Below are 12,270 nucleotides of genomic sequence, written 5' to 3'. Positions count from 1 at the left end.
AGACTAACACGGCTGCTACTCTGAAACCTAAAAATGGATGCAGATGTTTATGTACTTTTATGGATCCCACCATCTAACTGTCAAATGGGAAGTCTCTAACAGCTGCCACTAAGGCACTTCAGCTAATCAAAAAAAGCTCATAAATATTTATTGTTAGCAGTAGCACTGCTTTCTTTTCACTCTTTTGGTATTTGAAAATGCCTGACCCGTTTTTAGTGAAAGTCTCGCTGGGAGGGGATAAGTCACTCCCTGAATGAGATTAATCACTGAATTTCATCTGAAAATATAAAACATAGGTGACAACAACAGTGACCCTCCAGAATGGAAATATTTGGCCAATCTTAACTATAAGCATTGCTAGGCATTCTGTCTATAACATTTAGTGATTAAGGTTTAGTCTCCCAATGTTGTAATTTCAAGCATTAGTCTCCTTTGTTACTTCCAAGCAGTTCTCTTACTTTGGTCTGCCAAATTGCCACGAAACACAGGAGGTTCATTAACATCTGTTATTTGGACAGTAAGTATTTGAAGGTCACTTGCCCCAGCTGCATCATTAACATAAATCTGCAAATCAAAGCTGTTTGGCATAGTTTCATAATCTAGAACAGGATCTCCAGTGGTAACAACCTGAAATGTAACAAATTATTAGTAGTACACTATGCAATCAAATCTGTAATTATTGTATATAGGAATCAATACATATAAAAAGGTGCCATGTTGGACTGGTTAAAGACTGAGGGCTACAGGAAAACGTACCAACTGAGGGGGTAGTGCTATAGGCCCCTGTTGGACTATTAAAGACTGAGCCCAGGGAGGGCTGCAGGACATTTTGGACTGTATCCCCCGGAAGGGCTTTGCTTGTTTTGCACATGGAGTGTGGTTAGCTGGAGGGCTGAGTCACCAAAGCCCCACTTGACAAGCGCAGTGGCTAACAGGGGTCGCCGTGAGCGGAGGAAAAATGGCAGGCATGCCCACCCTCGACCAGGGAGCACTCGTGGGAGGTGGGTGCCACCCTGTCACACAGTCTAAATGAGAATCTAGATGTTTTTAAGCAGATTGGGTCCTGCTTAATAGAAATATACCTTCAATTCACAACAATTAAACATTTTTACGGATTTCATGAACAGTGTGTTAAGCTACATATTCAGCTTTGCTGCTGCTGTTTTTAGATGCCTCTCCAGTGAAGAGGAAGGAGATGCTCGATTTGTCCTTACATAGCACGATGGAGAAATACAGCATGTCATATGGAGGTGAGCCTGGACTACACTGTGCACCTCTGAGCAGGAACAATTCTACCTCCAACTACCGATTGCTGCTGATAGCTCTTGTGCTCTTGTGCTCTTGCCAGCTGTGGGCCGGGAGAGGGGGAGACCAGATATACTCTTAGCTATCCACTGCTCAAAGCAGGAGACTTGGTGCATGGGCTAGCATGTTCCTGCATAATGTGTGGGGAACCTGCTCTGCGGCTTTTGTTCTGTGATGGAGGGTAGGTAAGAATCTCCCTATGCTTTCCTCCCAGTCTCACACCACTGCAGCAGAGGGCAGTGAAAACAGAGAACAAGTATCATCACACCACCATCAAGGGAGTTTCAGCCAACCGATATAGTTTTCAGTTATTCCAAATACCCTCTGCTGAATGGGAATATTCCCTTAAAACTAAGGGCTTGTCTGTGCAAATAATACATGGGCAAGCTGGGGTATAAATCTACACTAGCATGCCACGCATTCAATGTCCTGGGGGACCTGCTGACGCACACTAAAAGCTCAATAGTGCAATTGCACTTTGACCTAAGCCTAGGTGGGTAATAATGCAGACTACTTTGACTTTAAAAGTGTAGCCTGTAGCGTGGAAAGGAAATCAAGCAGGAATGGTACACATAAAAGGGGTTCATTTATCAATGACTGTGGCCTCCTCAGAAATTCCCAAAAGAATCTCATGGTTTTAGGATTGTTGCAATGGGAAGAAATGTGCTTCACAAAGCAAGGTTCTAATTGTCAGCCCCCATAATTCATGCATGAAAACAGCCTTTCCCCATATCTCAGCAAAGACTCTAATAGTAGAGTGTAGTTCTGGGGCATCTCAATACTAGGAGTTCATTACTTTTACAAAATAAGGTACTAAACGTTCATTAGAATACTACACAATAGCATAAATAATTAACACTAACTATGCTTGTCAAGTAAATAAGCTAATTACATTTGTGCCGCATCATCCTTGATTTTTAAATCATGTTTGTTCACTTGCCTGCTAGTTTGCAGAATTTAGTAATTCACAATGGAGTCATTGGGACAGATTTTAGGGCACAACTACACTACAGCAGCACAGGTATGGTTCTGCAGTGTAGATGCTTCATACATCTACAGAAGGGGGTTTTCTCTTTAGGGTGACCAGATAGCAAGTGTGAAAAATCGAGACACTTTTTTTCAGTGGTGGGGGGGTTGCCTATATAAGATAAAGCTCCTAATATCAGGATGTCTGGTCACCCTATTTTCCATCGATGTAGGTAATCCACCTCTTGGAGAGGCAGTAGCTAGGTTGATGGAAGAATTCTTCATTGATCTAGCTGCATCTACCATGAGGATTAGAGGGTCCTGTGGCACCTTTGAAACTAACAGAAGTATTGGGAGCATCAGCTTTCATGAGTAAGAACCTCACTTTTTCAGATGCAAGTAATGGAAATTTCCAGAGGCAGGAATAAATCAGTATACCTGCCTCTGGAAATTTCCATTACTTGCATCTGAAGAAGTGAGGTTCTTACCCACGAAAGCTGATGCTCCCAATACTTCTGTTAGTCTCAAAGGTGCCACAGGACCCTCTGTTGCTTTTTACAGATTCAGACTAACATGGCTACCCCTCTGATACTTGACATGAGGATTAGGTCGACCTAACTACATCACAGAGGGTGTGAAAATTTTCACAGCCCTGAGCGATAAAGCTAGGTCAATCTATTTTTTAGGGGTAAACCAAGCCTCAATCTGGCGTTGTTTCACCTTTCTGCTTTAAGCTAACTTGTTGTCCCTCAGATCCTGCAGCTGATCTGTACTGCCCTCCAGTAAGTTAGGGAACCCTGAGAACTGCTCTAGCTTGTTCCAGCTGTGCTGCTGTGCAGAGCCCCCAAGCAGGGCCGGCTCCAGGCACCAGCGAAGGAAGCAGGTGCCTGGGACGGCCAATAGAAAGAGGCGGCAGTCCGTCGGTTGTTGGGGCAGCATGTCCGGGTCTGCGGTGGCAATTCAGCGGCAGGTCCTTCCTTCCTTCCGCTTCCTCTTCAGTGGCAGCTCCATCGCCCAGCTTCAGTCTTCGGCAGCAATTCGGCGGCCGCTCAACTGGGTTTTTCTTTTTCTTTTTTTTTTTCCTTCGCCACTTAGGGCGGCAAAAAAGCTGGAGCCGGCCCTGCCTCCCAGGGCCCTGCCAGTAACTGAGGATATCTGGGGCCCCAGCTATACCTCCCTTCCCCAAACATACCATCTGCATCAGCAGCCAGGAGGGTGGCGAACCATCCCTATGGCAGCTCTGTGCTGCTCAAGGATTCCTCGGTACTGAGGGAGCCTTCAAGGAGCTGATGAAACTGGATTCAGCTGTTAAGTGAGGTTGACGATCTTCCCATTAAGGTGAGTTAGTAAGATTCTGTTATAGTGCAACAAGTTGGATTCAATGGGGCCTGATTCTGAATTTACATCACCCTAATCCACATGGGGGTAGGTAAGATCAGAATCAGGCCCCAGGTGCTTTTATTCACCTTAGCTTTTTTTAAAAACAATGACTTCTGTGATACATGGAACAAATGTGGTGTTTGTTTTTTCCCCTGCACCAATCGAAAGGCTGGAATCACTATCAGCTATTCATGTGCTATAAGAGTTGAATTTCCTGTAATAGATACCTTGATCTGCTTTTGCAACTCTTACAGTTAAATGAAGCATGAATAAATACTGTACCAATATCAGCTCTCAGTAATCCAAAGAGTAAGCATCAGTCTACAGACTAAACACATTGCCCAATCTGAATTGAAAACTTACCTTGTAAGTATGCGTAGCTCCAGGATCAATCCGAAAAGCTTTTGTAAGTGGATTTGAGTTTATTATTAAAGGATATCCTGAAGCCACTTCAGAAGGTGATGGTGATAAAATAACACTAAACGTATAAACCAAAACACGAGCTGAAGAATTTTCTGTCACATTGCCTGTAGCAGGCAAGCCATTAAGTGACAGCGTTTTCCCCCCTGCAAATTTGAAAAGGAAAGTAAAATTACACTTCTGTGAAGCCGTCTCTGTGAATGTTAGCTGGGACACAGAGCACACACCTTCTGCCATGTGCTGTGAACACAAATGACCTGATATTCCTCTCATGCTGATATGAATTGTGATGTTACACAGCTGTCGAACCCATGCAAGTGAAAGGAGATTCAAACCATATATTTTCTGTTTAAATGCTGTGGTCCTGCCATTGCAAGTTACTGATGTTAATGCAGTATTGTTACTACATTGCTTGTATTCATATGATAGCTAGAAATATATGTTTCCTATCAGTCACCACCCTCTGCTGCTGCCTCTCTGCACTGAATCACATTAAAAATAAAGTCAGACAAGCAAGTGTGTGTGACTAAAAGGTGTTTAGAATTCTTTTGTGAATTCTGTTCTCAAGAGATGACACTTCCCTTCCCTTTCCAACATGTCTTGTCATAAATTAACAGAAAAGAAGGCAGGTCTTCAAGGTGCTGAGCAGCTCCAGAAAAGTTCAATGTAATCTCAACCCCCCAGTGTAGTTAGCCCCTTGCAAGATACTGCTAATGCATTGCAATCCATTCAGGGCCAGGACCTGGGCCAACATTTTAAAAAAAAAAGTGTCTGTGATGTCATTCACTCAGATTTTTTCGGGGAGAGGGAACGGGACACAGGGGCTTCTGGGCCAGGGGGGTCAGCCTGCTGGTGGCAGTTGAAGCATCTAAGAGGAGGCTCAGGTGGGGGGAGGAAGAGGAAATTTATGACTCCCCCCACTTTAAATAGTGCTCTGCAGCCCCTGAGTGAGTGTGTTTCAAGTCCCACTCTCTACCCAATCCTCAGAGAATGTGACTCAATTGCAGCTCTTGGCTTGAGAATATGGATCAAGCTGTGAGGCTCCTGCTTTTAGCTCTGGAGGTCCCTTGTTCGTGCCTTGATGTTGGCCAAGATAGAGGCTGTCACAACGGCCAGTGCAAAATGTCTGGAATGCTTGGAACTAGCAGAGAACAGTGATTTGCAAGAGCCTCAGGTGAGTCCCTTGTTAATGGAGCCAGGCTCTGGGATCTCTAGGGATGTGTGCTTACAGCTGGGGTGCTTTTGTAACATATGTTCTAATACAGAATCTGACACTGACTGTATCTGAGACAGTACACTTCCTTTAAGCACGCCACAACTTATTAAGGAAAAGTATTTTTAAAGTCAGTGAAGATAAATGTATTTATAATGTTTTCTAGAGTGACAGATGAGAGATGGGTTCCTACATTTATATTAACCTCTTACAGTTTTCATGAGCTGAATAAGAAATGTTTATTCAGGCATAATTCTTTTAAATCAGGGTTAATTAGATTTTTCAGACCACATTGCAACAGAGTGTGACAGGTTACTCTCTTCTTATTCATGATCCTATTCCCTCCTCATTCAGAAACCAATGAACCACCTGCTTTCCCATTTAGGAGCACAAAACATCCCTCTGACAATTACAGCAATTGCTCATCGAGAATAGTAGTATTAGGAAAGAATTTAATATATTATTAGCATTGCCAACCTCAAACATTGAGTTTGGGCCCACAAAAAAATCACAAGACTAACTTAAAAATTATGAATTTCTTTTATATATATATATATATCTTGAGATCTCTTGCTTTGCCTTCTGATTTCTGAGCCTTTACGGTACACTCAAATTTTACTCTCTTGAAAGCTGAGATCCTCATGCAATCTACAGAGTAAAGCAGTTGGGACTTACAGGGGGAAAATATCATGAGACTTGTGAGAGTTGGTAACACTGTTTTTAAAACAATTTAGTGACTAGAAAAAAGGAGGAGAGCCAGCAATGTGTGACCAGCCAGCTCTCTGCAAGCACCAGCAAGTGCTTAATGGTCCACGGACAACAGTTTAAGAAACTTCTGCAGTCAGCAATCCATTCTTCTTTGCTGCTTGTTAGAAGGTCTATTCTTTGTGTATCTGTAATGCTTTCATGCTGAACCCAAATACTGATATGGCCAAGCTAACATGCCATGGTCTGGGTTTTGTGGGGAGGTTATTTGATTGGTTGCTTTTTAATTCACCAACTGTTAAAGTTACCACTAACATCAACCTAGAAAAAAAGTCTAAATTCTACTGGCCTGATTCTTATCGCTTTGCACCTGATACAGTCATTTACATCTGTGCAAAGTGGCTATAAAACACTACCAGTCTGATTTTTAGTGTAAAATGAGTGTTTAAAAAGCTACCAGATCAGAAGAGGGTATAAAACCATTTACACGAGGTTTAAGGTGGTGGAGAACTGGGCTCTATACATGTCTTTATGGCAAGGTCTTCTTAAAACTTGCTACAAGCATAGCTCAAGTTCATGTAATTTTAAAAACTCCTCCAATTTTTTTTGTTTTATTTTTTTTTAAAATTCAATTAACCCACAAATGAAATATGAACAAAGCCTGGAGCTGCCTAAAGTGAACTGACTTTGCGTCTTTGAAAATTCACCTGCTTTCCCCGCCCTCCCCCCCCTCCCCCCGAATACTCTCACTTTGAACAGTGGACGTTATTCTGGAGCGTGGCGGCATCCAGCATAATATTATTGTAATGTTATATACATCATCACAATGGGCTGCAATCTCCTGACAATTATACTGATGCATCTCCATGGCTCACTGCAGTTCAGTAACAAAACAGCTGTTCCTTGAATTCTTTTGTCAAAAAGTTCTGATCTCAAAAATATAATTTAGGTCCCTTAAGAGAAACTATAACAGGCAAGAATGGATTAAATTTAGCAGTTGAATAAAATTGTGTTCTTACCAGATATTCTTCCTAATAAAACCAAAAGAAGAAAAATATTCTGCCTTTTCCCTAGAATCCTGCCATCCATAGTCCTAGGATGTGAACTGAAGGAAGATCTGGGTCTTATTTGCCTCTGTCTGCTTCAGCTCCACCTAAATTTTTCTTCCTTGTCATGCTGTCCAGTAAGAAATCAAACAAAGGTTCTGCTGTATCTAAGGGAGTTTCTAAACACCATCAGCTTGTTTGCTCTTCAGTGGACTGCTCCTTGCTGACATACCATACAATATCCCTTAAACTGCAATCCTTTTAGAATGACAAAGAAGGTGTGTGTGGGGGGTGGGGGGCGGGGAATAGCTAATACAATGCTGGCTTGATAATTCTGAGGAATGAGGTGCTCTCTCTCTAGAGACCAGGGACAATACTTGGTGCAGCATTGCATGTTTCCCAATGCTGACAGTGTGTTTCACACGTGTTCTGGGGTGTCAAAGTCATTTAGGACTTGTCTACACTAGAAGGGTTTTGCCACTCTAGTTATACTGGTATATCCATTCTCACAAAACCCTCTAGTGTGCACTCACTTGTATCAGTATTGCTTATGAGAGCACAGGGCTTTTTCCTTGCCTCTGTTCTGCAATGGCATGAGCAGGTCCCCCTGTCCGCCTCCCCCCGAGCTCTGTGTCATAACTTTTGTCCTTTATTTTCTCTCTTTTATAAATATATACTTGAGCCTGTTTGGTTCTTCCTTTGTCTGAATGCCCACACAGATCCTGTTGCCAACAATAGATCAGTGCTCATGTGCACAGTTACATAAATCAGACTTCTCCTCACACATCAAACCTTTCATATTCTGTGACAAAGAAAAGATAAGAGTAACCTGGTTACACATCTTTCAGTGAGACAATCTAGTCTTGTGGTCAGGGCACAGTATTGGGATTTGGGAGACCTGGATTGGAATGGAATTTGGTATTTATATCTGCTTAAAATTTTAGGGCCTTCCCTCAGGCACAGCAGTGGATTAATGTCTCCTGGGGCCCTGGGCCAGAGCAACTGGGGAGGCCCTGGCACCAGAACCATGGTCCCCTCCCACCCTTCCACTTGCTGTCCTGCCCCTGTCCCACCCCTTCTGCCTGCGGCCCCACCCAAAGCCACACCCCATTCTGCCCCTTCCCCTGCAGCCTCACCCCCATTCCTCCCAAAGCCCCGTCCCATTCTGCTCCTTCTCCCACAGTCCCACCCCCGCTTGCTCCTTTCCACCAGCACACCACTGCAGCCCCAAGACCAGAGAAGCTCTGTGCCCCTGACGTTGCCCTGGGGCCATGGCGAGGAGTGAGAGCTCCTCCAGCCCTGGGGCCATGGCAAGGGGAGATTTTTTTCCAAGGGCCCCAAATTGACCAGGGCCCTTAGGCACTGGCCCTGTAGGCCCATGCGGTAATCTGCTACTGCTCAGATAAGCCTGTCCTCAGTGCAAAAGCCTATTATTTGAATGCTTTGTGAAAAACAAACCCTTGGGTGGTTGGTATTTGTTTGCTCTTTCAATATGTTTCCAGGGTTGTCATTTTGTCACTGACAAGCCTCCTGGGACAAGTGTGTTTGAGCAGAGAACATGAGTGTGTAGAGGGAGATAGTTTAGTGAGCAGGGAAAGGAAAGGAGTGCAAGTACTGGGCACAGTGTGGGACTGTGTGCAGAGAGGCGAGCGATGGATGGACAAAAGAAGAGGTCAAACAGGAGGAACATATACAGGAGGAAATGAGTGAAGGGGATGAAAGGAGGAGGTGTTGCCTTATATATCAAAAATATATACACTAGACTGAGGTTGAGGTGGAAATAGGAGACAGACTTGTTGAAAGTCTCTAGGTAAGGATAAAAGGGGCAAAAATAAGGGTGATGTCATGGTAGGGGGTCTACTACAGACCACCTATCAGGAAGAAGTGGTGGATGAGGCTTTTTATGAAAAACTAAAAATATCCAAAGCACGGGACTTAGTGGTTATGGAGGACCTCAACTACCCAGACATCTGTTGGGAAAATAACACAGCAGGGCTCAGATTATCCAATAAGTCCTTGGAATGTATTGGAGACAATTATTTATTTCAGAAGGTGGAGAAAGCTACTAGGGGAGAGGCTGTTCTAGATTTGATTTTACAAATAGGGAGGAACTGGTTGAGAATTTGAAAGTGGAAGGCAGTTTGGGTGAAAGTGATCATGAAATAATAGAGTTCATGATTCTAAGGAATGATAGAGGGAAAACAGCACAATAAAGATAATGCATTTCAAGAAAGCAGACTTTAGAAAACTCAGGGAGTTGGTATATAAGATCCCATGGGAAGCAAATCTAAGGGGAAAAGCAGTTCAAAAGAGTTGGCAGTTTTGCAAAGAGACATTATTAAGGGCACAAAAGCAAACTATCCCACTTCACAGGAAAGATAGGGAGTATGGCAAGAAATCACCCTGGCTTAACCAGGAGATCTTCAATGATCTGAAACTCAAAAAAGAGTCCTACAAAAAATGGAAAATAGGTCAAATTACAAAGAATTAATATAAACAAATAACCCAAGTATATAGGGACAAAATTAGAAAGGCCAAGGCACAAAATGAGATTAAACTAGCTAGAGACATAAAGGGTAACAAGAAAACATTCTACAAATACATTAGAAGCAAGAGGAATACCAAGGACAGGGAGATTGTGTGCTGGCTGCTGGGGAAGTCTCTGAGAGACCGTGCGCTGTCTCTTTAAGGCACTCACTCACCTGAAGGCTTGTTCAGACCTCACCTCAGAGCTGCTGCGAGTCCTGAGTCCTGTCCCCTCTACCCTGCTCTGTGGAGATGGAGTACAAGAGAGGGGCACACCCTGACATCAGCACCATCCTTCCTCCCACCCCACCCCCTGCTCTGCACAGCCAGCAGGAGGGTCCTGGAGCAGCTACAGGAGCAACATGGCTGCAAAACATCAGGAGCAGTCAGGAGGGGCACCTGAACACACGCTGCTGGCTGGGTGTGCATGGCTCTGATAATCAACTGCACAGCACTTGAATCTCTGCTGGGCGGCCACCCAACTGCGCAGCTTACAGGGAACACAGCTCACTAGTGGTGAGTCAAGCAAGACAAATACCTCCCAGGTCTTACATACAACATTCCTGTTAATACACCCCAGAACACTAGCCTTTTTTGAAGCTGCATTACATAGTTGACTCATATGCCATTTTTGATCCACTATAACTCCCACATCCTTTTCAGCAATCCTACCACCTAGACACATATTCCCCTTTTTGTAGTTGTGCATTTAATTTTTCCTTCCTAAGGGAAGTACTTTGCACTTGTCTTTATTGAATTTCATCCTGCTGCTCTTCAGGCATTGCAGTGACACTCTCTGAGTCAGTTCACTTTTCTGTTTCTAAGACTACCCTAGGGAAGAGGACATTTTGTACTTGCTGTGATAATTGTCCGTTGAAATTTAGGTAGCCACTGCTCCTAAATAAGTGAGAGACTTTTGCAAACTTGATTCATAGCCATCAGGGAATATTTATTAATGTTATTACAATGACAGTTTTGGTAATTTACTTAATCAGTTTTTATCTTCATCTCCCTCCTCTTAAAAACTGTAATAGTTTTCTATTAGCTGCCTTGATAATTTTTTTCCTAAAACATTAAAACAGTACTCTGACAGCCAGCACCAAGAGCTCACACAAAATTTTCATTTGATTCTCATCTAGCTGAAAATTTCTCCTTGTATCTGCTCTAAATAATATGTAAATTAAGATTGTGTCTCACATAGTGTGTCTGATGTCAATGAAATCTAACTAGGTGTTTCATATGAATCCAAATAAATATAGATACAGCTGGCTTCATTCCTTTCATATGAAAAAGAGAGAGAGAGTTGCATAAAGGATTTCAAAATGATTCTGCATCCCTTCTTTTCCTCCTGCTTCGTCCTCCCTCTGCATCCCCTCTCACAATTTTAATTAAAAGTATGGACTGGTTGTATTGATTTTATTATGTGGAAGGGAACAGCCCAACCAAACGGGTTCCCAGGGGTGCTGTGTGATGGAGTGTATAGACCCCACACAGATGAGGGAGGTGCCAGAGTGCCCCTGAAGATAGGGATAGCCCCCCATATCTCCGGTCCTGTCGATCATTCATGATAGGGAGGAGGCCTTTAAAAGGGAAGAAATCCTGTGAGGTGGGGGAGGAGTCAGATTGCCCTAAGCAGCAGACTTCAGGAATGACTCCTGAAACTGCAGCAGGAACGCCTAGCCGGGAGACCTTGATCCCGCCCCGAGGAGCATACAATGGACTCCCAGGGTAAGGCAAACAGGCTGAGCCTGACTCAGAAGCCCAGCCAGAGCAATTTCCACAAAACCCACTACATTGGTGCTGGATCGGTGGCAGTACTGTAGACTCACAGCCATTCAGAGAGGTCAAGTGACTCACCCAAGGCCACACAGCAAGTCAGCAGCATAGCTGGAGCTCTTAGCTCCCAGCCCCAAGCTCACACCGGGAAAAATGCTCCTTCTAAAACACCATGCATCTCAGGGGCACATCACTGAGAAATATGTTTCAGGAGGAGTTTCTGTGCTGGTTTCAGATTTTTTTTTAACTGTTTTAATGAAACATAAATTTCAAAATCAATCCACCTTAACTAGAACAGATGTGGCAACAATGACTTGGTGAGTTGTGGCTCCTGATCTTCAAAAAGTATATAAAGATTTTTTAAAAGATACAGATCCTGGAGTGCACAATAAAAATATTTGACCATACACTGTGCGTTCAGCATCTATATGGAATTCCCACTGATAACCATATCAGTCATGAGTGTGACTTGATATGTGACTGTTTGATTTGTCTTAAAATCTAAAGGCAACAAAAGGCCTGGTCCAAAACACACTGAAGTCAATTGAAGTCTTTCCACTAAATCCAGTGGCCATTAAATCAGGGTTAAATTGGAAAGAGTCCAGCAGAGGGCAACAAAAATGATTAGGGGGCTGGAGCACATGACTTATGAGGAGAGGCTGAGGGAACTGAGATTATTTAGTCTGTAGAGAAGACAAGAATGAGGGGGGATTTGATAGCTGCTTTCAACTACCTGAAAGGAGTTCCAAAGAGGATGGGTCTAGACTGTTCTCAGTGGTACCAGGTGACAGAACAAGGAGTAATGGTCTCAGTGGGGGAGGTTTAGGTAGTGTGACAGACCCAGACCAGTGGGGTACAGGAGTTTGGTAGAGGGCAAATATACTGGTCACTGGATGAGTAGTTTTCTGTTCCTTGAGTGACCAGAGCAGGGGC

General features: G+C 43.5%; 1 protein-coding gene across 1 annotated transcript in view; it reads right to left on the bottom strand.

Annotated features, from left to right (window-relative positions):
• Positions 1–12,270, bottom strand: part of CDHR3 (cadherin related family member 3) — an 84,766-nt gene that overhangs the window by 55,725 nt on the left and 16,771 nt on the right. The window contains exons 2-4 of the mRNA XM_054016193.1: positions 7,009–7,127; positions 4,015–4,217; positions 459–627 (exon numbers count right to left, since the gene is read on the bottom strand). Of these exons, the coding sequence (XP_053872168.1) occupies positions 459–627; positions 4,015–4,217; positions 7,009–7,127 (491 nt within the window). The remainder of the gene's footprint in view (positions 1–458; positions 628–4,014; positions 4,218–7,008; positions 7,128–12,270) is intronic.

The sequence above is a fragment of the Malaclemys terrapin genome, chromosome 1 (assembly GCF_027887155.1).
Source record: "Malaclemys terrapin pileata isolate rMalTer1 chromosome 1, rMalTer1.hap1, whole genome shotgun sequence".
In the NCBI taxonomy this organism is placed as follows: domain Eukaryota; kingdom Metazoa; phylum Chordata; order Testudines; family Emydidae; genus Malaclemys; species Malaclemys terrapin.
This window is presented reverse-complemented; position numbering and strand designations above follow the sequence as displayed.